At 44.9% G+C, this 26,760-nt stretch overlaps 2 protein-coding genes across 2 annotated transcripts in view; one reads left to right on the top strand and one right to left on the bottom strand.

Moving 5' to 3' along the window:
* Nucleotides 1–527: 527 nt before the first annotated feature.
* T265_01539 (hypothetical protein) lies at nt 528–18,741 on the top strand (the record flags this gene model as incomplete). The annotated part of the gene is made up of 6 exons (XM_009165598.1): nt 528–635; nt 672–761; nt 5,406–5,607; nt 10,091–10,329; nt 13,470–13,532; nt 18,191–18,741. The coding sequence occupies 6 exons, from the start codon at nt 528–530 to the stop codon at nt 18,380–18,382; spliced, it is 894 nt and encodes a 297-aa protein (XP_009163862.1).
* A 5,223-nt stretch (nt 18,742–23,964) lies between these two features.
* Nucleotides 23,965–26,760, bottom strand: part of T265_01537 (hypothetical protein) — a gene marked incomplete at both ends in the record, with an annotated part of 107,148 nt that continues 104,352 nt past the window's right edge. Inside the window, one exon of the mRNA XM_009165596.1 lies at nt 23,965–24,227. Coding sequence (XP_009163860.1) covers nt 24,118–24,227 — 110 coding nt within the window. The remainder of the gene's footprint in view (nt 24,228–26,760) is intronic.

The raw sequence follows: 26,760 nt of genomic DNA, 5'->3' as shown, positions 1-26,760 counted from the left end.
ACAGAAATCTCAAACTGATGGCCATTCAATTGCGCTGTTCGTCGGTTGTGCATGTGATCCCAAGTACTCTCCCCACAGCGACCATCTAGTTCCATACACTACCAACACTCTGGTTGCCCCGGTAAGCTGGTTGTGAAGACGAAGTATTCAGGAGGCGGTGTACTTAATTTGGAAAGAAGGTAAGCACGGTGACCGAATAAATCCGAAATTGATATTCTCTGCTCGGTTCTACAGTTTTCGCCAGCAATTTTTAGCGACTATTTGGCAAAGGTGCAACCGGATTGACTTTGAATTTGGTGTAGTCAATTTTACCACTTTAACAATGGTCCAGTGTTCCCTCTCCATCGCCGGGCCACTGAGAAACTGCAGACGCACAGGCTCCTTCATTCACTCATGCACTCCGTGAATGACTTACCTAGAGTTGACCTAAGAGGTCCCACATTTTGGTTGGCTAATTTTAAGCCAATCAGCGTTCAGGTTGTAACTTCTTTTGCAGGCCTTTTTTCGTGAGCAGTACTACGTTTCAGATGTCACTGAAGTTTAATACCGACGACTATGTGCGTGTTCCACTGCCAAGCCGCTTAGAAGCCAATGACAGTTCCGATCCTGAGCTGGATGGTGATATAGAACCCACGGTATTCCACCCTTTAGGTTGGTATATGTGCATGTAGGTGGAAACAACCACAACGCGTACTGAACGGGTGCCCAATGCATGGAATATTGAGTTTTACCAGCAACACTTCGATGTGGATACACATCAGGTAGGTGTATTTTATGAGTATGAACTGCGGCAACATCCCCTGTCACATCCAATAGTCACTGTTTGGTAGCTACACTGTCGACCTGCCTCTCAGTAACCAATCCGGGTTTCCTCCATTTGGTCAAGGAGACCTGCCACAGGTAACTCCTGTGGTCCCTGAAAGTCAATCCGGTTTCCGTTGCTTGTGGTTTTTGCCAAACAGTTCAGGTCACCTGTTGACCTGTATCCTTGCACTGGCCGCTTCTCATGACGTATCTTTAACTATGAATTTACTTTTACCCCTAAGATAAAATATTATTTTGGAATTTCAGATCGCCATACAGTTCTAAATAGGAAAATAAGCTTGGAGCTGAATCTACTCAAAATAGTGAAAGCGCAGTCACTCACACTGGTTCATGTAATAATTCACAGGATCGAGGCTTTCACCCAAACTTCCCGTGTCAGGTTTGTTCTTTTCGCTGAGCGGCTGTTGTCAACCTGAAATGCACAAGCGAAAAAAGATGTATCACTGTTCTTTAAGTTCTCAGCATGGCAGTAAGCTTGCCAGCGTGAGGATTCATATACAAAACCGTCCAAAATGCTTTGGAGTGGATTCTAGATGCATCGTGAACAACCGTTCCACATGCCAACTACCTGAAATGAGAAAAACTGTTGCCTAGTAAAAGTGTGCGTTCTGATCTGGAAAGTATTCTCATCCTGTTCCCGCCGTGTGTTTGGTCAACGATGAAATACCTGTTGGCCAAAAGTTGTTTGAACAGGGTGTAAGAAAGTTTATGTCTTCTCGGAGGCGACGTTGCTCCAGTAACATAGACCGAGGACCGCAAGACGCGTTTCATACTCAACTATTTAACGTCGGCAACCATTTCCATAGCAGCTCGGTGACACTCAACAAGTATTACGTCTCTCTTGCGTCCTGAATAGACGATTTGGTTGGCGTATTCAAGAAGTCCGACGTAGGTCCCGTAGAGTGTCTGGAGATCAATGCGAGTAAAACGGGAAGATTCGATGAATCATCCATAGAACGGCAAACGCATTTCGAGTCAACTTTTCATGGTGTAGTGAGAACGATACGTTTGAAGACAGCCAGATACCTAAGTCCTGTTTAGTATCTATCCTCGCAGTGTCTTGTGGTGCATTCCCGTATGCACGACAAAGTCGTCCACTAAGTCTCTTCCAAATGACGTGTGCCGTTTTTGTCATTCAAGGGAAGGTGCCAACGACTACTCTACTGCGTTTACATCCATGTGGAGGGCACTGGCATTTCAACTCTAGGGTTTCAAGTCGTCTTCAAAAAGTAGACATGCACTTAAAACAGCTGGAAGGTCGTTGACATAGATAAGAAACAAAAGTGGTCTCCGAGACAAGGCCTTGAGGGACTGCAATAAAGACTAACGCTGGAGAGTTGCAAGTCAAGTCTGGCTTCACTCAGAATGTTCTGTCTGATAAGATCGCCTTAACGTGGCGTAGAATTTCTCCCCCGAATCCTGTAAGACTCGAGTCTGTGGAGCAGCGGGAGGTGTCAAATCTGATCGATGGCCTTTGAGAAGTCGAAAAATATGACATCCAGTATAACCCCCTCGTCCCTAGCTTTTGCAAGAACGGTTTAGGAGGAATCCGTGTTGCATTGGGAATATCAGGTTGTTGTTGGTGAAGGGATGGCCCACCTCAGAATGCGTCCCATCAACTTGCACGGTACGCTAGTGAGTTTAATAGGCCTGTAACTGTCGCGCGATGGTCCGTCACCAGTTTTGTAGATTGGCGTGATAATCGCTTCCTCCCAAGCGGGGGGGGGGATGTTGCCTTTGTCAAGCGACTGCCGATACACCAGGTAGAAATTCTTCGATAGTGTGAGCGACGTTTCTTCCAAGAGCCTTGATGAAGCTCGTCTGACCCCAACGCACTCAAAGGGTTTGTCTTGTGCAAGAGTGGGCGAATGTCCTTCTCATTGAAGACCACATTGGTTAGAGGCAGTTCGTAGTTACGTCTTGACAAGGTCGGATGTGACGAGGTCATTGAGGTAGAATACAGGCCTTCATAGTGTTCTCTACAGACCTCGTATGCCACTATTGCGTACTTTGCTGGTTCCCCGTTTCTGTCTCTTAGGGGAAAGGCGGTTGGCTTGTTTCTCTGGCAGTGTCATGTACGTAAATAGCACATCTTCGTTCTTCAGAGCGAGGTCTAGTACCGTGACTTGCTTTTGTATGTTCTGTTGGCGTATTTCTCACTTACAGTGGTTCCGTATTTTACCGGGAGTTCCCTTGTGTAAAAATAGTTTACATCTCTTTCCCAGAATGCACCGAATCCTTTTAGGTAGCTTTTTGTCTATCTGACTGCGCGCTGGGGGAAAAACGTTAACGAAACTGTAAAAATCGATGTCGATAGGTTGGCCGTGGCATCTTTCCAACCTGAACTGCACTAAACTCCCACCCCCAATGTTTACTCCTACCAAGGTCATTGATCATCACTCAGGTACGTTATTCCACAACCGGCAGCTAACACCCTTAATATTCTTTCTGTGCAACTACCAGACCGAAGAGTGATTCTCACCCGTTTTTACTCAGATGAAGGCATATCAGGTTTCCAAGTACCAGCTTTCTAGGTTTCTTGAGAAAATTTGCTGGATCAAACAGGCCCGATAAATTGGGTTTGCACAGGTGACCGTAGCCCACTTGATATAATCGGAAACGTTGTCCTCGGGAGAATCACCTAGAGAGGTTACTTTTAACTCTGACAGCACTCTGACCACGAGCCTTTTAGGCGTTTAGCTTGATAGATAGAATACGTATTATCCCAGCTTAGCCGGCCGCGTACGAAGCCATCAGGGGTTCAATTCTAACCTGTCATTTTATTAAAGAGAGCCATAAAGCAAAGCTTCTACTCAGTGACCACAACCTCTGGTAAAAATGCACTCCCACCTGAGTTAGCTGCGGTGTTCACTCAGTTGACCGGCCCATCTTAGGTAATCTTCGTACAAGACTGCATTGTTTTCCTTCGGTGAAAACCTTGGACATCTTGCTGCTTTCAGTTTCTTAATAGAATTGTCCTTTGACACCAAGGATGGCTTACGGGGTGAATTTGTGAAGATTTTGAGGCATGATATTCAAAAAAAAACATTCGGACCGGTTCGGGGTTTACTACCGGCCGTCATCGACTTTCCACGTCCTCAGCCGAGCTCGCAAGGGTTTCCATATGTCGTCTTTCCTACCCATCATTGTGACTGTTGACATCCTTAGGACCCCTCTGGCGAGTCGGTAACGAAGATCTGGTCCCAGAGAGGCAAGTCATGGGCCTAAACTACCCTGGTAATCAAGCGGTTTAAATTGTACGTCTGAATACCGTTCAGCTCATTCCCGACAGGTTATCTCTAGAGGTCCGTAGGCGTGGGGTGTACTTCTCACCATTTGTGTGCAAGGTTCTTGTACGGGATCAGCTTGTGACCACAGTTTCCCCCACTCTTATTGCCAGGAAGCTTGAAGCGTGTTGCTTCATCCAACTCAGATGTACCTTGTCTGCTAATAGTTGCACGCCTTCTAAACTATCTCACACTGAGAGCAGGATCATTGTCCGCTAGTCAACGAGATATCATTTTGAGCTTGAAGAAGCGATCGTACAGCTCCTCGTCTCAAAAAGCACTCCTGAGTGGGTTTAAAAATTGGTCTTTAAGTGCACAGGATAGGACGTCGAGATAGCTCAATGGTTAAGGCCCCGGCTTACGGACCGGAAGGTCCGTGGTTCTAACCTTACCTCAGCGTCTCGACTGATCCTGTCTGGTCTTGGGCATCCTGGTAGTATCCCAGTTATCGTGCCTCCTTCCGTTGGCATGGCAGCTAGACACTAAGAAAGTGTCTCAGCTGAACAATTCAATTTGATCTTGCACAAAATAATCGGATGTTATCTGCACTCGACCTTCGCCGTCTTCAAAGTACCTCCTTCCGCATGGCAGCTAGACACTAAGAAAGTGTCTCAGCTGAACAATTCAATTTGATCTTGCACAAAATAATCGGATGTTATCTGCACTCGACCTTCGCCGTCTTCAAAGTATATCGTGATGTCAATGTGTGGGCAACGCTAAAACACGAGGACAAGTGATGTAAAGAACACCTAACCGAATACGCTTTCAAACTACAGCGATGTTGCCTAGGTCACTTCCTAAGGATGGGGCAAAAGCGTCTACTGAGGCGAGCGTTGCGCGCGCTGCCAGGTTCGGTGTAAGATAAACATTGCGGTGTGTCAACTCTAACGAGGGGATATGGAATGAGCCATGCTGCCAGACTAGTCTCGGTTGGGTCATCTTGACTGCCTGACAGATTTACAAGACTAGGTGGTTATGGCTCAGATACTTGGCTCCATCGAGTAAATAAAATAAGTCAACATAACTAACTGCTCAAGTCATCTCCTTATCCTTTCCATTTTTCGCTGAATCAAACTAGAGGCTGAAGCCAAACTACCTGTACAGTTAAATAGCTAAAATCAATCGGGATAAGACTTCCTGCATGAACTTTACCCCGCAGAATGTATTTTTTGGTCCATAATGTCCTTCAAACCACTCACACTAAAGCTGGTTGAGAATGCTTCCTTTAAAATGTCTATTATATTGTTTCCTGTTTTCGTGACTAATTGCTTAAATGCTCTTACTATTGCTTAGGTGCTGCGAAGATTGGCGTTTTCAGTCATCCCAAATCCCCGCTCAAACTTTATTCAACATGTCTTGAAACCACGTGCAGACCTGTACGGCCCATTTTGGATAGCAACTACTCTGATTTTGGCCTCTGCCATTGGTGGCAATATATCGAGTTATTTACAATCTCGCGGACGGCTTGCATCTTGGCGGTATGATTTCCGAAAGGGTAATTTCAATGATCTTCGTTGCCCCTTCTGTCGTTTCATTTTATAGCGGTGCCTACAATTTCAGCACGTTTCTAAACACTTTGACCCTATACGTGTTTTATGAAAAGGTGGGAATGAACACTGCCGTGTTGCAAGCGCAACGTGGTAAATCTCTACAGTTCTGATGTAAGTTATTACGAACCTATAAGTCTTGGACCAACCAGCCAAAACCTAATAAGAACCATGTAACGAAGTAGTTCACCACGAAGATGTATTTCGACAGAGCATAGAAAACATTCATCAGTTAAAAACGATTGATCTTTAGTTATCTTACGTGGTACCATCCTGTATTTCATTATGGTCACCTTAGAATTGTTCGCAACAGTAGGCTGTTCCAAAGCACAACAACAAACTTATCTTGAGCTGACCTACTGACCAAGCGAAGTCCCAGATACCAACCGTTTGACCTGAAAGTTGTCTGATCAGTCTGCATCGCTGTTATAGGATGTATTCGTTGTGAACCATCCCTTCTGGGAATTAGAATATGTGTATTCTTTTCTTATGGTTTTTCTTCCGTCAAGGGTAGCCAAGGTTTCTCCTTTGACAAAGAGAATATCGCTCCATGGACTTGGGAAACCCAACTTAATTTATCGCAGTGAACACTTCTAAATTCTGACCCAATAACTACTACACCACACAATACCTGTCATTATCGCGTTATTTACTGTAAGGTTTTGTTGAAGAAACTTCATCTTTCAAAGTTAGAGGGACCAGCAAGTCCTCAATTTCCTTGACCGTAGTGGTTGTCGACTTGCAGTGTTCATCCATTTCTGGGATGAAGTTCTGTCGGTTGCTCGCAGACAGGTACAGGTCCTCAGAATTTCGTTTTTCGTAGGTATGTTAACTTTTTGTCACACCTGGCCTAAGTCTGCTTCGGGTTCTTATGTGTGTGTCTTGTGTGAATCTTACTGGATCTCACTGACCAGCCCTCTTTTGTAGTTAGTAGTTTGTTCAGGTGATAGTTTAATTGGGCGCAGTATGTATTCGAAGGCCCACAAACGACCTCAACAGGAAATCAATTTGCTTTATAAAGGCTCATTCTCTCCTGGAAGACAACTGGGTTGACATTTTCTGATGGCAATTTGAAGCGACTTTGTGCTCGTAATGGTAACTAACTCGTAACGGTGTATATCCCAGAAGCCTACTCTTACGAAGGCTTGGTTTCCCTTCCGTTGAAATATTTAGGATTTCGCTCATCCTCCAACCAACAACGATAATGGCTCAAGTTCTTGAATACCGCCTGATTTTTCATGTGACATTCAAACTCACTGATGTGATCAGATATACAGGCAATGTTGATAGAAAGACCACAGTTGAGGGCTACAGGTTAGTTCGAAACAGAGCGTGAAACTCATCACCGATACTTGTTAGTAGCGTTTGCTCATTCCGCTGGCGACATCTGTACACTTAACATCTATATTTTGGTTATATGGATATCGTTCACGACGGTTTTCTCGGAGTGTAGATGGTATCCTGTTGTTTCTCCCATCCAGTGTGTGTCGGCCGCCGTCGACATAATTAAAAACACAGATGACAGACCATAGTCCAACCTCTCGCTTCTGTGGTGTGTGTTCAAGTGTGTTGGCGTACCGAAAACTCCCTGATAACCTTAAGCTTACTTTTAACACAGAATACTCTCAGGATTAGCATTACCTTTTCAAAGGTTACGTATTTCCCGAAGAACAAAAAATATTGCGTGGTTCTATTTCAATGGCATCTGTCACGAAGAGACTGAACCTTGCCGTAGTGTGACGGTTTGTGCACCTTTGTTGATCATCGAGGTATACTAGGGGGTGTCCGTGCGATACTCACTGTCATACCAGGTTAAGGGCTTGAGCATCACAGTCTCCTGGCCTTCCAGTTTGGGGGTTGGAACATTGTGGCGACTTGTTCCTTAAGGATGGTAAGGCATTTACAGTTCTCGCCGAACACTGACGCCTTGAGGTCATGCGCTTTTGAACCCAATGTTTTGGTCGAGCACCCAAATCGTTCTTCTGTCTAAGTATGGGCGCCCTGGCAGTATCCCATCCTTTGTGATACCCTTGTGATATCTACAATACGGTAGGGAAGCATGAGAATTGAGCACTGATGTTGCGTTGTCAATGGTGTCACTTCAACTTTTCTACTGGTTACACTTCGCTCCAGTACAACATTCTTAGACGAAAGACGGCTCACGCCTGTGTACCCGGTCTATCTTCACACCTGAGGACTAGCTCTGAGTGTCGTAAACTGCGAATGTAATTTCACAATGTGCTATGGTCACGAATCGCTGCTTCCTACCATCTCCTATAACGGTTACTCACTCACTGTCACGTGTAACAGAAATTTCCATATGACAGTGGGAATCTCAAACCTCTTTATAACGCCCAGAAGAAAAGGCGATGAGACCTAACAGAACGGCATCATTCAGCACAATAAGTGTTGAATTTCCGAAACAATAGAACCTTGAGCGGTCGAACACTCGGAAGTTGGGCCGCTTACACCTATTACAGTACAACTCAGTACAACTCTTCTCTTTGCCCATCGTGATGAAGCGTCTGTCCAGAAGTGCGTGTTACGCGAAATATGATGTTAACTGACATACGACCCTTAGTGAAGAAGTATTATTTTAGTCTTATTGGATGTCTATTATCGATGTGAACAATATATATATATATATATATATATATATATATATCCTTGAAAACTGACACCTCATTGCCACCAGAGATCCCATTATGACAACATGGTGGATCTTCCTCATAACATATCCAGGCAGGCATAGTAACAGGCTCCAACCGCGTCACGACCTGTTACACAGTGGGTACTGTATGTCTTCGGCCCGTCTTTTGCTAAAGTCTATATCAAACTTGTGATATGCAATGGTGAGTTGCGTTCTCTCTGGGGGCTCGTAGTCGGCATCCGCTACACACGACAGAAAGCCAGCAAACTACATTGCTTTTCCTTGATTATCTGCACACATGTAACTGCTTATTCTCTTCGGTCCAGTATGCGGGTCACAGATCCAAAGAAACACTGCACTGACTGATGTTATCTTTCGTAAGTTTCAAATCGAACTAGTCATTCTCCTATCCTATCACTGTCGTTTAGTTGAGTTGAAATAGGTTGCACACCAGTCTTACGTAGGCGGGCGAGATGGACCAAGTGGTTAGAGCGCGAATTTACTGACCGGAAGGTCCGTGGTTCGAACCCGACCTCTGCCACTCGACTTCCCTGTCTGGGCTTGGGCGACCTGGCAGTATCCTAGCCCTCGTGCCTCCTTCGTGTGGCATGGCAGCTAGGCTGGATGCTTTACGTAGGCGTCAACTCAATTACGATAAAAAATCGTTCAGCCGTAGCACACCTTCGGTGCCTAACTGCCATGCCACCATAAGGAAGTACGAGGGCTGGGATACTGCCTGGTTGTCCAAGTTTAGACTGGGAACGTCGAGAGGCAAAGGTCAGGTTCGAACCACGGACCTCCCATTCAGTAAATTTGAGCTCTAACCACTGAGTTTCAACCGACCGCCGTATCCTGACCTCGTCTGCAAATACAGGGACGCACAAGCTAACAGCCCAAAGATTCTGTTAATGAATTAGGACCCCTGCAGTATGCCACTTAATAAACGGCAGTGAATGAGCTATATGTACAGTGGAGGTGAAAAGCAGCACTTAAAAATCCGGTTTACGAGCCACTGGGACCGTTGAAAATTTACATTCTTGAAGCATGCCTGAATAACGTATAAATGTAAAAGGTAAACACACTATTTGGCATTGTGTAACCCCACTACAGCCAAATGCGGCTGCCCTATTTTCTTGAAAGCTAGTGGACGTCACATGGCAATCTCCTAGTGTGTACGGTGTGCTGCATATGAAGAGGGCGTTTCAAAGTTGCTTGACACTTCTCTGAAACTGCACGGATCGAAATGGTCCCATAGTGTTCTTCCACACATTAAGTATGCGGACGATATTGCTGCCCTTGGTTCAGTGGTGAAGTCGAAGTTGAGTCGAGCACGAACCAACGGCTTTTCACATTAAAATGACCCATTTAGATGAAGTGACACAGGACGTCCCGTCACTGATCGATATTTTTCCTGCAAGCCTGTGAGAGTCTTCTCAACTGCGTGTGAGAACCGGGCCTTAGCTAGTGTAGTCTTGTTAGAATGTTGGGTCCAGGGTTTCTGAGGACAACATCACAGAAGCAGAACAATTTTGCCATTGTCGATTGTTTAGGACTATTAGCAATGCTAAATCACACGGTGTCAGTCGATAAAAGTGATCACATTTGATCAGAACTGGTGCTAATATGGTTTATCTCCCGTTGCGTGAGTACACCTACATTGACTTCCAAATTTTCGCAGAGCAATCCCTCTCAGTTGTTGCACAAAACCCTGGTAATTTTTCATTATTTAAAGGCCTGGTCCTTTCTAGTACAATATTTTACTGCTATCCTACACCTCACAGTTACGCTAGCTTCCACAGTGATCTACATGTACTGGTGGCTTGTTCCTCTGGGAATCGTGGCCTTTTTCTATATGCAATCGCGTAAATCCAATTCGTCGTCTGATGGAGAGGACCAAGATCCGCTTGTTGCCCAGCCGCACTCCCGCGTTCGTGGTCGGCACACGGGTGTCAAGGCACACAACTTCGTCGAACTTCTTTCCGTGTATGGCTATTCTCTAACTATCTTCGTGCCAGTGTCGGTGAGTGTGAGCCCGTGCACGGCAGCGTCCTGTATTTTTTGTTCTTTGTCGAAATACTGTACCCATCGACCAGTCTGGCTCATAGATCAGCATGATGTATGCAGCTGATAATGCACCAACTGTGACTAGTGCTTTCACCGCTCCGTTCAACTAGTAGTACACTAACCCCCACCCGTTTATATTTAGGTACATTTTGACTGCATAATAAGGGACTGAAACTCTACAGCTTACTTAATACAGACAACATCTTACCCATCCCCTTAACTGATGAATCGCTGTATTAGTTTCGTGGAGTTCACTATCGTTTATAGTAATGATATGATCGAAATCTGGAGCGCAGTCTCTTCCGTATGTTGTGGCGCAGTCGAATGCAAGAAATGCACAGCACAATGCAACACACTCCAAGTGAGGTTATAGCTTAACGCTGTTCTTTCAACCAATGTAAGCACAAGCACGAAAAGAGCACCTACCCATCCAACAGTGCACTGTCTCCTCGAATGGGCACTAAACGTCTGCACGTCAGTTGTAAAGTTTGGTGAACAGATCAACAGCCACCAGAGTTAACAGGTGGATGTGGTGGGGGTCGTCCACATAATCCTTTGGCCAGTAATTGTAGGCCATTGGCTTCAGGATAACATGTCTAGACCATCCTTTGGTACTTTAGCTGGATGAAGTTCCACCACTCAGCAGACGCTAGTTTTACTTGATTTCACTTATCTCTTTGGAAATTTCAGGTCCCAAGAATCATTTTAGGTAGCCTTTAGCGCTGTAAATGGACGCGCCATTCGACAGCTCATGGGGTACTCAAATTGCCTGGTCATACTTGCTCGGATCGGGTCTGTTAAAGGTTGATTTCACCAATCCTAAGAGCCTGCTAAAAAGTGATACAACGACTGTTTTAAACTAAAAGCTTTCTTGAGATAGACCGGTAGTGAAGGCGCGATGCTAATGGCTGGGAACTCTGTGGTTCAAGTCCGACTCTGACTTTTCGATTGCTCTTTTCTAGGCTCTGGCAGCATCTCCTGCTTCATATAGCGAATAGAAGCCACAGTCGAACTATTAGTATATTGTCATTGTACGATTCTGTGCTAAGGCTGTAATCTCCAGGTAAGGAATCGGTTACTTAGCCTAAACGCACGATCTAGGTGTCCTATCTGACGGGTAACGTGTAATCGAATTCAATGACGAACGGTCAGTAATAAATGCGACTAAACCGAATTCTACGAACTTCACCTGCGTTTGTTCAGTAGTCGCAACTGGGCAGCAAACAGTATATTGAATTAAAGGCAGACAGTATAGACAGTTAGATCGTGGTTCTATAAGAAATTAACAGTAAACAATGAGCAGAGTTAAAGGAAAACTTACGGCTAGATTGAACCTCTGGCAGTTAGCAACCTAGGATGTCAGAGAAAGGACAGTGTGCTATCGGACAAGTCAAGCGGGGAAAATGTTGTGCAGTTCAAAGTGGGACAAAATGTTGAACAACAAACCCAGAAATGAATGTGAATAAATCGAGTCATGAAAACAGTTAGTATAGAATTGACTTTCTATAAAATAGAGTAGTTCATTATTGAAACTTGAGCAGTCACCGGAAGGGTAGTGAATTGGTCTAGGGAATAGGGAAACGTAAATAATTACGCTACGTAATTAACAATCATTTTTCCGACACTTTCAGATTCTATGGGCTATACCTAGCACTGTCTTGCAATGGAGCCTCGTCGTTCTTGCAATGGGGATTTCAGGCGCTTTCCTTGCATTCGCCCTGTTTCCATTCTTTCGACGGGAACATTCAAAGGCAAGTTTCCGATAAAGTCTCTAATGTGCATCAATTCTGCTCGTTTCCGCCATTGTCTTCCCATTAGGGTTCTCAGTGCTTATTCATTAGCTTTTAACTCTAATCTAGACTTTGCCAACGCATCTTCCAACTTGACGTTGTTACTTGACTGTAGAGCGCCTGTCTCTTGAGAAATGGTTATTGATTTCAGAAATTCCTTGGATGCACAACCATCGGTTACCGGATCTATAAAAATCGTTCAGCTGTAACACCCTTTCGGTACCACCCGAAGGAAGCACGATGCTGGGAAACCGCAAGGTTGCCCAAGCCTAGACGGGGGAAGTCGAGAGGTCGAGGTAGGGTTCGAACCACGGACCTTCCATTCAGTAAATTCCCGCTCTAAGCACTGAGCCATTCCGTCCCCTACCGGATCTACACACACTATGACCCAGCTTGACTGACTTAACACATTGAGATGTTTATCGTCTTTGATGTTTTGACTGGTGCCACACGCACAAGGTTCATGGCCGAACTAAACAGCAGTCGTAGGACTAATGTGTAACCTAACCTAGGGGACCGCATACTGCACAAAAGTGGATTTTTGTGGGCAGGACTGAAGGCAGGATTTATTGTGCTCCGTGATGAAAGTCTCCAATATGATACTTGTTTTAGTGAGCTTCTTCAGTGCTGCGACCACTTGTGGAAATATTTTGACGGATGATTATCCTGCTTGCTTTATGTTTTGCGCTCGATGTGGCTCAGTGCTTAAGGCGCAAACCTAATAATCGGAGGGTAAGTGTTTCGAACCCTGCCTCTGTACCTGAGTAGTGTGTGGGCTTGGGAAACCTTGCAATATGTCAGCCCTCGTGCTTCCTTCGGGTGGCATGGCAGCTAGGCACCGAAAAGGTATTGCAGCTGAACGATTACATTGCGTTACCATTTCATGCTTGCCATATCTCTCCCTATTGAGTTCGAGAGAGATGGAAGAGTCTAGGCCATGTGAGTTTCTGGACCACGCTGGAAGTGCTGATAACTGTATCGCGAATAAGTTGAACTAGACTGTCCGGCCTTTCGCTGTACAATCATTGGCGTTTCCATTATGAAATAGCAAATAGTTCGAATTATCAGTTGTCTTAGGCTTTCAATATGATTGAGGTTGGACTACCAAATGTCATTAACACATGATGCACACACTTAGAGAGGTATTTCGTTATTTCTGCCCCTGCACCATAACGAGCACCCACTCCATGGATGTTGCACACATGAAGCCTGTTTGCTGTTCATCATCCTTGTATCAGCCCTTTGTTTGGGTTAAGAATGTCATCACAACCCGTCCGCTTCATCCTTCTTCCCTTCCTGTCCACAGATTGCCGGACCACTAATTATCGGGATTGTGCTACTTCACTGCGCTTTCTCAGTTGGGTTGATGGTTAGTAACGGTGCCAGTCATTTCGATTATACATACCATATGCTATAATAATGTCATTCCCCAGGGTCACGCTTTTTGTTGTTCCCTTTGTCTATGTTTACTTTACATCAGGGCTCGTGTGTGTACTTACATGCACCCTACCTCCTTGGAAGAGCACGCACCCTCAAGGTCAGAGGTCTTCTTCTGGGGAGCGTAAACTTTGAGCTACACATATGTGGCACCTTCATGCAACTTAGACGAACTCCTGACGAAAAACACGTTTAGCAGCTGCTTTATAAGGTTACACGAAACAGAACAGGATACTATCACCGATAGCGGACGGATAAAGTAGAAGTATCCATCGTATTCCAGAATGTATCTGACGGTATTTGAATTTGACTATTGTTAGACAAGATAGCACATTTAGGGGATGAGTAACGTACGTTTCCAGTGTATGGTTGTGTTCGGGTAATCTTGACTTTCATGGCAGATTGCTGTTCGTTTACCACCTCTGTGGAATGCTCCAGTTCACCCTGCATACCTTCCACACAACTTTCCCGTCGATGACCACAGGTCCACGCGTTTGCTTGTCATTCATATGTTCCTTTACTAGGGCTGTACTTAGGCTGCAATCTCCAAAGTAGTATCGTTTAGCGCTGATGAAGCCTGCGTTCTTTGGCTTCTTGTCCCAAGACGTGCTTCTAATATGGTTTGGTTCATTCCCGGATGTGGAAGTCACACACACACACACATGTTCAGTTGCATCCAAATCACGTGTTTACAAGAATATTGTTGTCGGTTTCCCATTTTCACCTACCCGAGCAATCAAGAGTACAAGTTTACCATCAGTGCTGTTTTCGCTCTCTCCCGGCCTATACAGATCGAGAGTTTATACATCTACGAATGCACAGTACGGACAGACAAAACAAGGTTAAAAGGAAATTTGTTAGTAAAAGTGTAACACTTGTTCACGCCATGACCGGTTGGCTTGTGTGGTCGGTGGCCACGTGATCAAACCTCAATGCGTGTACAAACCCTTTTCGAATACACATACCCCGGCTACGTGAGAGACTTGCAATTGCCTCAGCAGTGGTCACACACATATTAGTAGGGTCTCGGTTGGTGGACAAGTGCTGGGTGAAGGGTGGTGTTAGAATTAATCACATAAGTGATCAGTTTTAGTCGAGTGAGCAAACATTGGGCTTGCGATAGATTCCTTGATCCGGCTATCAGTCAAAACGTACTATACCTCGTTATCCCATTGCACATCTACCTTACTGGACGCTACTCTACAACTGCATGTGCAGGATCAGCCCACTTATCTTCGCGATGCAGGAACATCAGCTATGTAGTCGCAAACTAAATCTGGAGTGAAACAGGTTTGCCTCAGTGTGATGTGGGTGCCTAGTTGGATGGTCTGTGGTTGGCTGGAGACGTTGCAAGAAATGGTGGCTAATCGACGTCAGTGGTGTTCGTGCTGTCAGTTTCTTTCCAGACTGTATGATTGAGCACTTGGAGGTGTAGGCACCTCAGAATGCTTGACATGGGCCAGCAATAGGGCCCCTCCCTTACCCACTATTTTCTCTTTTCACTCCAGGGCTTTTAACTTTATGGTTCTACGGCAGTAAAGCATCAGTGGCAACAGTGATGTTGCTGTCTTTAATGACGATGATGATGCGTAGGATAATCAACGAATGAAAACAAAGCTACGCAGGTAGGGCAAAAACGACCATTTGCATTTTTAATATTCGGGCCCAGGACGCCGGTGAAACTAGGTTTCCTGTCTACTTTTAGCGGCTTTATCTTCTCGGGTTTGGTCGACTTATGTCGTAAAAAGGAACTTATTGGGTAACTGTTTTCGCAAGGTATGTTCGTCAGCGACGGGTTCGGCTTTGAGTTCAGATTCATTGCAATCAGTGTGACATAAAACTAAGTTCCATTTCTATACTTGCAATGCACTATTCATAAGGTTGCTGAAAATTCGTTCCACTTGCATCGTCTTCTATCCCAGTTGGTTGTCGGTTCATCGACATTTAGAATACCTCCGAAACACAGTCAATTTTGACACTTGCATCGTCACTTTCAGTGTTTACAGATGAATCCAGGTCCCGAAAATAGTTCCGCCGATATGAACAGACTTGTAGAAAAGCAGATATTCCACAAGTGTCATTTTCTCATGCTATACGGGTATATTCGATCCTGACTGTGTAACTAATCACTTAAAATAAATTTGGATCAAACGCCGCGCCATCCAAAACATGTATTTTATGTGTACAACTCGGCATATTGCAAGTGAGCCAGATTCCTAATAGATATGCCCCTGTGACCTCTGTGCCAACAATTCGTTTGAATCCCCCAAAATAAAGATAGATTATTTCAGAACTTATGGACATAAGCTGCTTCATTGACGTTTTCATTTATTCGATACTTGTCTACTGACGTGGTTTGATTACTTTGAATAATGTTCGTCTTTTTTATGCCCTTGGTATGTCTTGGGAGTTTGATTTCTTTTTGCACCGGAAACATTCGCTTTCGTTCTGAAGGGAAAACCTATGGACACATCGATCGCCTATCAATGCGCAACCCTCTCGGCATCATGCCCACTGCATTCTTAGGTATGCCAGAAGGCTAAGTACTAACTGACCATATTCCCACTAGTTTACTTGACAATAGCTGTTTAGACACATTTTCTCTTGAATTTCCCAATAGCGTGACGAATAATCCACACACAAACCTTTCTGTAACCCACGAGGGCGAAACACATGGATAGTCTCACTTTTTTTGCGCATTCCGATCATCAAACACCAAGGTGATAGTTTGGGACTCTCAATCTATCGAAAACACATGGACTAAATAATATTGACTTTCGCGAAATTTGATTCGTTATATTGGTTGACTACACTAGGAGCTGGATGCGTAACCTGTATGAGCCGGCTTGGTGGATACGTGAGTAAAAGTGTATTTGGTGCCCAGGGAGTAGAAACCAGTTACTATCCCTCTGGGCGAATTCTAAAGACCTTTCATATTCTCCCTCAGGGCGACAATGTAGACACACTATCCGGACTCAAATTACCAGCCACCGTCAGCAGAACATGTGTTGACTCAAATTCAGCTTCGCACCAGCAACTAGCCAGATCGGTTTCAGAATGGTTCAGTGGTTCAGATAATGGTTCTACCATTCATGTTGTCCATCAGCTCACCTGCAGCAGTGCTGATATTTATCTTGTCGGAGTCCACAGGAGTTCAGATGGGCGAATTTCTGGACATACAGATGATTTCCTGACGTAAACTGACTTAATGAAATGTCCATGCATCTCCTCATCGATTGCTAACGAATCCAGGTTATGTGGTTGCGACCGGGAAGTATCATTTGGAATATTGTTGCGTCAGCGGAGCGGAAGCTATCCTGAATTCAGAGAAACTGTGCCGACCAATCCTAATGAACCAAATTCGTGTACACAGTTTCATGAGTCAAGCTTGTCAAGGGACTTATATTTGAATTTGATCAAATTAGGCGGTTTGATCTATTCCGTGCAACTTTTTGTACGGGTAGGTGTTATTTGGTTGTCTTCAGTATCGTGCTTGAAAAGACAAAAACGAAGTGCTAGCTTTCCGCAATTCATCCCTTCTCAATTCTTCATTCGAGTGGATAAATGGGGAATCAGTCTTTTAAATGGCTCTGTACACAAGATCTGTTAATAGAGGAGTCGTCTGGAGTTGATTCTGCATTTCATTCGTTCGTATGGTTCGGAGGCCTAGCTCATTCGTCTTGTACCAGGCAACATCGATTGGCCATGTCAACTTACTCCCTTGATTTGGATTTATCTACCAAGTTTGGAAACGACGCGACCTCTATCCGGTTAATAGATCCGTTCGAACGTGAGGTGGCCGTCATGGATGGACTTTCAGATTCAGCGTACTTTTTGAATACCTTCACGCCACGCAATACGTGCATACCTGAGTAGAGAGCGATGGGAAGTTTCTATCTATCACATGTAGCTAGTTTGGTGAATGAAGGGTCTTGAGAGCGAGTGCTGCCTCCCTACCACAGGAGTGAGCTCTTTCCTGTTTCCCGTTGTGTAACATATCGCCGTTCATACTCGTGAATGAAGTCGCCACATTCCAGAATAATGAAATGAAGGAACTCAGTTAAGTGAAGTTTAACACCACTTCTGTCTTTTCTTGGCAAGACACACTACTCGTAGGGTTGCTGTAAACTCTTCGACAATCCAAGACCGGTTTCGGCCTTCTTAGGTTTATAAGTTGGACACGGTCCCGGAGCTCCCGTCAACCTTATGTTCCACTTTGACACTAGTTTGCTAAGTACACCTATTTGAAAATTAAGTTAGTGTCAGCAGGAGGCTCATTTGAATCTCACCTGAAACTCTTGTTTATAACGTTCTTCAACTGAATAAGCTCCACAAAGTTAAGTCTCCATTTAAGGCCAGTTCAGTGTATTTTGCCAACTACTTTTGTTCGTCTTCTGCTATGTGTGGTCCCTGAGAAACTTCACTGCGTAATACTGATACACAGAACATGGAGTATTTGTCATCAGCTTCCAGCCTGCTCTTTCTGTTGTGTTCATACGAGGATAAATGAGCTTTCCACAAGCTATACAGTTCTATATCTTGTTCAAACGTCACTGGTACTCATATCCAATCGTTCTTATTTTCCTGCAGATGACCTTCTTTCCTGGATCCCCGTCTGTCGTGACCACCCCAGTTGTAGCTCCCGTCGTCCCTGTAAGTGGTGCTGTTCCAGCCGGCCCGGTTGCGCTGGATTCTGCGAAAGCTGACGTTCCTCGGGCTGTTCCTGACCCTACTTTGAAGGACAAAGAGAAAATCGTCGATGTGCAAAAGACTGCACGATAATCAGGTCCTAAATGACTGGACACCACCTTTCACAGAACGTAATGAATTTGCTTCAACTGTTTGTGATATCCCCATTCTTCAAGTTCTCTCTCTCTCACAATTCCCTGATAACTGTGCTTCGCTTTCATTGCTTGTTTAATGTCATCGTTTGTAATATGCACGGAAGAGACGGACCTGCTCGGCTTTTCACTCGATTTGCCCGGCCGTTTGCACGCATAGGTTGGTGCGACCGAATTTATCGCATAACACATCACGATGCTTTTCCAACTGGGTTCCTCTTCCGTTGTAAACTAGTGATTTTCGTGCACTGCGTACTGCTTATCGCTTGGCTGCATACTTTAGTGTGATGTACATTTGGCTCAGATGAAATGAATCTATGTGAAACTTTTGAGTACGGTCCAAGTTGCCGTTGAATGCTTTAATTGTGCCACCTAACCGGATATCCGGCGCCGTTGCGCTGCAAAGTGCAGCGCACCTAGAGTGACTTATTGGAAACCCAAAAGCAGGAAGTGGGCACTGGGCTATGAGTCAGTCTCTCAACAAAGGAAAATATAGCAAAAAGTTGCAGGTGCGAACACCAATGAGAACGAGTTTTAGAAGCGGGAGTTGTTAGATGCCAAGCTGTCATAACAAAGATTACCGTGCACAGGCAACGATTTAAAAAAAATCTTTGAACATAGGTGTCAAGGTCCAAAACAAGAGAGAGCAGTCTTTCCCGAGCAGCCTGAGGAATACAGCAAGTTTATTTTCAAGGTCGCGCGCAAAGGGCACTATCGAAACCAGAAGGAAAACCTAACACAGTAGCTAAGATTGATCGTATCTACAAAATGCAATACAGGAATTGAGACCAATGAGAAGGAAACTGTCAACTAGACTTAGTAGACACAATCTAGCTGCTGGAAGGCACGATCAACTCTCGCTCATCTCTGTACATGAAGCTCCGGAACGGAACGAGTTAGACTAGGATGTCAGTTCACTAAGTCAGGCAGGAACAATAAAAGGATGCGAATCTACTCAAACGAGTGTTGAGATCGACTCTGCCTACCAACCTCCGAGGACAAGGGAAGTCCACGGCGATGTCCTGAGCCGTACAAGGAATCAAAGAATAAACCAACAGAAGTAAAACAAACGGACATCCAGATTCAAATGACGTTAATCCGACTGGAATGTGTGGTTTTCGTCAGGACGCAGGTCCCCTGCGGAGAGAAGTACAAATTAACCAAATGAAGATGAACCGCACACAGGGAGTGGATCAATCAGGGTGAGGACAATAAGCTACTCAAACGGATTGTATACGATCAGACAGCAGGAGGGCAGACCACAAAGCAACACAGATCACGAGTAGATCAATCAGACTGTGGATGAGATGACTTAAGAACAGTCAGTCAGGTGGGATCTTAAAGATGCTCTTTGTAAACTATATAAGAGCAGGTACGAAAAGAACTACCCATCCAACCACGGATTGATGATGTCTCCTCAAATGCTGACGAAACGCCTACACATCCATTGCCAAACTCTACGAACAGATCAACATCTGTTCTGACCATCTACCAAGCTTATGCACCAAAACTTCAGAAAGTTGGGAGGCAGAGAAAGCTATTGACAACACCCTGGTCTATTGGTTTCCTGTAAGTTTCTAAAGAGTGTCAGACCACCAACCGAACCCAGTCACTGTCTTGCTCGACTCTGAAAGAGGTTGGCTTTCCTAAAAATACTTGACCAGAGGGTGTGCCCTCGAAGTTTGTAAACATTCTTCGTGTTCTTTATTCCTCTATCTCTGGTGGGATTAGAGTGTACAGTGAACCGTCCATAGGTGTCCTAACAACTAGTGGAGTTAGTCGTGGTTGTCTCCTCTTTTTTTCTTCAAACTCATCTCGTCATGCAGTGCACACACTACATGGGGCCGTAAATTTGGATATCGGAATCACGTCTGGAGAGAGATTACCGGATTCGGATTATGCGGACGACAGTTTGACGGTTATTCGTTCGCGCAAAGCACTTTAACCGGAATATCAGAGGTGATCCCATGTTTTTGCATGAGTTTCGAACCTTCAGATTTCATTCGTACTTCAAGATTTCCCTTGACTGCAAAGTAACGGATGAAGTCAAGGCGCGAGCAGCGTTCACCAACTCGCGTGATTTATGACTTCAGTACCGAATTCCACTGAGGCTAAAGGCCATGTATGCAATGTAAGAGTGGCCTTAATCTACGGTTTTTGGACTTGGCTGCTACGATCCGAGGACCTTGGGCGTCTTCAGTTCTTTGACCACCGATGTCTCCGCAAGAGTAAGCTGGCCGCAGCGGCTCCGCAACGGAATGGCGTGTAAGCGGGTAACGAATCTTATTCATTAGAGCAGATTTAGTTAGCCAGGTTGACGCGATTTGGGCGTGAACTGTCCGTGCACGCAACCGATCCCATTGGCGAGCATTTTGTCATTTTCTAGCCAGACTGGTAGGCTAAAGCTGTCTGTCGTTGTGCGTTGGGTTCAGATCGGGTAAGGTTCACAAAAGATGCTAGGCTAATGGGGCTTTACTTTAGCACGGTGATGGTTCGCCAATCCCACGCCGACCCAACTCTCTTGACTCGACAGCCAAGGGGACAGATGAGCATTTGCTGCAGAGACAGTGTAAGCTTGAAGTCTACAGCACCAACTTCTTCACAATTGTGGTCATTTGCAAATGACGTGGCGCTTCACACATGACTCAGCATTACTGGCAGATCGAGTAAAGTGGTGTTACACTTCCTCTGAGCTACCTAATGATTGCTGATATTGTCAGAAATTCCGGAAATCTTAATGGGAGCTAATCTATGCCAACAACCTACAAGTAGCTCATAGGAAGAATAAACTTGATCCGATAAATGAAACCTCCATCTCAGAAGTCGTTGCCTGAGGAGTCAGTCAACGCATGCGATCACGTGATGTCGATACCGTGATGGGGAGATGAGCGGCGCCTTATCCTATCTAAGTGCGCGTTAGTCACACTGCTGAGGATTTGTGCAGAGATAGTGTAAGCTTGAAGTCTACAGCACCACCTTCTTCACAATTGTGGTCATTTGCAAATGACGTGGCGCTTGACACATGACTCAGCATTACTGGCAGATCGAGTAAAGTGGTGTTACACTTCCTCTGAGCTACCTAATGATTGCTGATATTGTCAGAAATTCCGGAAATCTTAATGGGAGCTAATCTATGCCAACAACCTACAAGTAGCTCATAGGAAGAATAAACTTGATCCGATAAATGAAACCTCCATCTCAGAAGTCGTTGCCTGAGGAGTCAGTCAACGCATGCGATCACGTGATGTCGATACCGTGATGGGGAGATGAGCGGCGCCTTATCCTATCTAAGTGCGCGTTAGTCACACTGCTGATCAGCAGCTCGTGGCCGAAAGGTTCGGTGCTTAAACTACTAATCAGGGAATCGCGAATTTGAGACTAGATGCACACTGCTGACGATTCCCAATAAGGATGGAACAACCATACAGTGCTTCTAGACTTTTCAGTGCTACACTGTCGAGCTGCCCCGACTCATGAGGTAAATGAAAAGAAACGTAGAACCAACTGAGAGCGTTCGAGTATCTGACAGTCTCTCTAGGAATAACAAAGGACTAATTAATGGGTATGGAAGGCGAATAGTGGATAGCCACTGCTTCTCAATTAAGTACAAACGAAGCTGCTGGTCTAACAAAACCGAACTGCCTAGTAAGGTAGGGTTGGTGCATCAGTGCACTGACAGGCTACTTCAGCCAGTAAGTCCAGTGCAGTCTTTCAGCTATAAACCCAGTGCCTAAGCGTAGTGGCTGCACCTCCCACTCCTGGGACTACTAGATTTCATGGGATTTTGAGCAACCAGTTAACGTATCTTTTTTCATCCAAGTCTCAATTAAGGGAGTTTGGAATTTTCTATTCTCTGATGGGACTGTACTCGACTTTAAACGACATTCATCCACACCAGACCTCTTACTATCAATGTGAGTACAAAATGAAAACCGGCCAAGAGGAAAGGTGAAATTCCTTGGTCAAACAGGAACTGCCGAGTTACGGTAGCCTCAATGCAAGGTCCGTGTACTCTGAAGCAACAGTGAACGTGCTGGAAACTTCGGTTTGGTCGAATAAAATCGTTCGGTTAAGACAGCACAGTTGACAACAATATGTTTCGAGTAAATTATCTATGTAAAACAGTCGCAAGCACTCCACAAATGGTTGCACTTACAGACACACCACCTGAACTTCAAATTTTACCTGAATAATTTGTCTCGTGCGACGCTCTGGAAAATGGAATTTCCAGAACAGCTCAGCACTAGTAAGAATAGACCGTTGTTCGACGCAAGTTCATTTTTTCCACTGCCGATATTACGGTGGGAAATTCTTAGGAACCCAATTTATAAAAAAAAGGCAAGATTTGGTTTGTCACGTTAACGTCCGCCTTGACGATGAATGAAATACCAGAGATGAGCACCAGCAAAATTGCACAAAACGCACGAGAGCAATTCGGGATTACAGTAGTAATGGTTGCACGATAGGTTTCGTACAGACTACTAAATTCCGGGTGGTATTCTTGGAGGCCCTATTTCTATGGGGCTGTTATGGTACGGTTCAGTGGAATACTGGTGCACATGAAGAACTGGTGTTCCCTGTTGGGAGTACATTGAGGGGGGAATTCACTTAGAAAACCACACGATGGAATCAGGACATGTGGATTCCGGTGCATCTGACCAGCTGTATGTTTGTGTGTAACGGGTACTTCCATTGAAGTATGTGTCCAGCACCAGAAGCTGCGTTGGTTGGGACATGTGTTGCGTATGCCGAACCATCGTTTGCCGAAGAGAGTACTGTTTTCCATGCCAAACTCAGAGTGGCGTAAACAGAGGAGTGTCCAACTCTTTACTTGGCAGAAAAGTATGAAGGAGATCACGAAACGCTTGGGTGCTGTCGGTGCTACTCGCCTTCCAGGATGGCGACCGCATGATCCTCACTGTGTCTGGTTAAAGACACTACAAGATATGGCTGCCAACCAATGTCAGCGGCGTTCTTGTTGTCAGTTTCTATCCAGATCGTCTGAGTGAATGTCTGGAGGTATAAGCACATCGGAATGATTGTGGTAAGCTAGCACTAAACCCCCTCCCCGTCCACCTTTACTCTTTTCTTTACAATAAGGCTTTCAAATAAATCATGGTTGTACGGCATCGGCGTTGAACACTGATGACATGCTGTCGATGATGGTGATGATGACTGGATTGTAAGAGTGTATGGAGAGGGCCAAAAAAGGTATCCGTCCAGGTGCACTGCATTCAATGTTGGAGATTCTGCCTCAAATGATGTATCTTCTCCACACACCTGTACAGCATGAGGAACTGGAAGAAACATTCCTGTCTAGATGAGTAATCATTAATAGGGCTTGTGTGCCCTAACAGTGACAGTATTAACGTTCTTTCGACAGGCCAATGGCAGCCTGTTCTCTTAGGATCGGGCGATTCTGGTCCGCCATCTTGGTGTTATTTCTCTGGGGTGCGTTATCGCACAAATGATTGGTCTCCAGTCACCCAACCTATGACTGCAAGGCAAGAGAAAAAAGTGATGCTTGCAATTCATGTATTTGACACCAAGTCATCTGTAGTTCGAGCGAGGGCTGAAACTAATTTTTTGGACTGTGGTTAGGTCCGATCAATCGTTCCAATAGGGTATATCTGAGTAAGAAATCAGATAATAGGGTGGGAAAAGTGTGGACTTGTCTCAGTTCTCCACGTCTCGCTCGCAAATCAGAGCTGCTCCCCGTTCGATCCAGTACTTTGGTGAGGAGGAGGTTTTCAGCGAAATGTCAACGATGAAATTGGTTGACATACCTGAAATACAGGGTAAATAAACGATCAGTGTTTCGACTGATCAGTCAGTGAATACAGAAATTGGGTTGAACGGGTTTTGCCTTCAGCAGGCCTTATCTGAGACAAACGAACTATCCTATTTCCAGTGTGATATCACAGATTACGTGAGTCCGTGGCAGTACTCGTTTGAGTGCCATCTCGAATAAAAACTTGGCGTTCAACCAACACAGTTTACAGTGCAGAATTTGAAATCGCCGCCAAATTTCGGGTAAGAACAAACAAAAACAGTCCAACTGGAACGAAACGAAAATAACTATGAGCGGCCGCCGTAACGGGCAAAACACAACGAATAACTACCATACACTGCACGTGAAATGAATGTAAATACCGCTTGGGTTAAGCACCGGTGTTTGTGGCTGCAAGACTATTCATCCCTCATGGTGAGCAACGCTGCACCTTTTTCTATCCAATAGCTTGCAGTCATTGAGTGTGGAAGACAAATCTCTACAACAAAGTTGGTCGAATGACCTACAAAAAGACAGCAGGGGCAAAGGATAGGAGTGTTAAGTTCAACTGACCCCCTTGTAGATATCTGGATACACCAGTACTACTGAAAAGCGAACGTATCCTTTTGAGTTGAGTGAAGTCTCTGGCAGCACGAAATGCATGTCATATTACATCCTGTTCGAAACTACACAATCGATAGGCAAAGACTGACAAAGTGTTAACCAAGTGAGACCTGGAGAGATGATTGCCAAAAAGGTGACAACAGCGGAGAGTTTGTCGTGAGATTAGTCTGTATCCTCATTTCTTCAGGGAAACATTTGAAATCCAGTTCTTTTCACTTCAGAGGTTGCGCCGAGCCCGTACACCATTGGTTTTGTTTTGTCCAACTACGTTAGAAAATAGCTCGACTCAGAACCCCTGGAATCAACCCACGTGTTGCTCCACTGTGTCTGAGATTGATAGAACGAATCTACATGACCGGCTTGTGCGTACGCTTCAATGTTGTGCTCAAAACAAGAAAATAAAGACAACTACATCGAATTTGATCCCATACCTCAGTCAGTCCCGAAAACCGACAGGATTTCAGTGCAGAAATCAGTCGAAATCGTTTCCTGTGGTCAGGCATCAGATCGGCTCATCACGTCTCTTGCCCATCCACACAACGGGATAAAAAGAAAGCCGCTAAAGGATGTTCGAAATGGCATGACCGGGTAGAGGCCGAATCTTCATACTGCGTCAGGCATTAGAGCACAGTATGTGCAGACTATCCACAATCTTGATGTTCCTTGCTTCCGAGGACACGTTCGATTCTGCCGGTCGGTTAGTGCTTCTAACTACACTCGGTCAATAGGAGATGCCCGAAAGTTTGGCAAAAATCCTACTCGTACATTCACCTTCTTTGAAGCGTGTGAGAACGTATGAGCTACGAGAATTGCAGTCCGACAAGGATGTTAATTCCGTCACCATTATACCATCTTTTGTCGTGCGCATCGAGCCTAAAAGTGCAAATTTGTGCTTCAGAGTGTGTCTTTTGTAGTTCCAGGAGAAGCACTAGGGACTTTTGAAAACTTGACATACCCAGATAGTTAAATCAACTCTGGCGGAAGTATCGGATGATGTTACTGAACGAATCTCGAAGGCCTGACTCAAGCTTGCTAATTTGTGCCATTAGAGACGTTAAAAATAGATATGACTGGTCCTTATGGGTACCAGGCTCCAGAAAAGGTTTTGTTGCTGTGTGGCCTCTGCAGACAAATGACTTGGGGCGTCTTCTGGTTTTTAACCACCGACGCCTTAGAAGCATTGATGGTGTCGGATTAGAAAACTGGTACTTGTTTGTTCATAAGGTTTTATCGACCACCGAAAACAGTCGATGACACCAAATGCGGTGACTCGGCCATACACTGCGCATATTGAAACAGCGTCTATCGAGACGAGCGTTGTCCTTTTCCAGAATGGAGGCAACTTTGATATGGGGAGAAGGGTCCGAAAGAGGTTGCGATGATTTTGGTTGTTGGTGCTTTCCGCTTTCCAGAATGGGGTTTCTGTCCCCGCGCTTTGCTGGAGACATCGTGAAATATAGCGATTAGGTTACTCACTTTCGTGCTGTCAGTCCCTTTCCAGATAGTATGATTGAGTGTTCGGAGACATAAGCGCTTCAGAATATTTGCCGTAAGTACCAGGTCCTTCCTCATTCATGTTATCTTTTTTCATTTCAGGATATTTAAAAATAACTAAATAAACTTTGTGGTTGTTTAACAGTGAACCGTCAGTGTCAACAGTGATGTTACTGTTTTTGTTGATGTTAGTTGCGCTAGAAGGCTACTTTCAATGTTAAACTCCATGTGGACAGGATCAAGTCAAATCACACCTAACTGCAGAACGCCACACATGTTCTTTTTTGCCCTAGTGGCAGTGCAGCTCCCACTCTACCCAAACCGGATACCATTCGATTCAACTGCTAGGCTGTTTCCATTCATGTCAACAAAGTCCGACCTCACATCCTGAATATTTCTGGGACGGTGAACCTACAGTTGTGCTTGAAATA

This window comes from Opisthorchis viverrini (genome assembly GCF_000715545.1).
Source record: "Opisthorchis viverrini unplaced genomic scaffold opera_v5_17, whole genome shotgun sequence".
Lineage (NCBI taxonomy): Eukaryota > Metazoa > Platyhelminthes > Trematoda > Opisthorchiida > Opisthorchiidae > Opisthorchis > Opisthorchis viverrini.
Note: the sequence above shows the minus strand (reverse complement) of the source record. Positions and strands in the feature narration are given on the sequence as shown.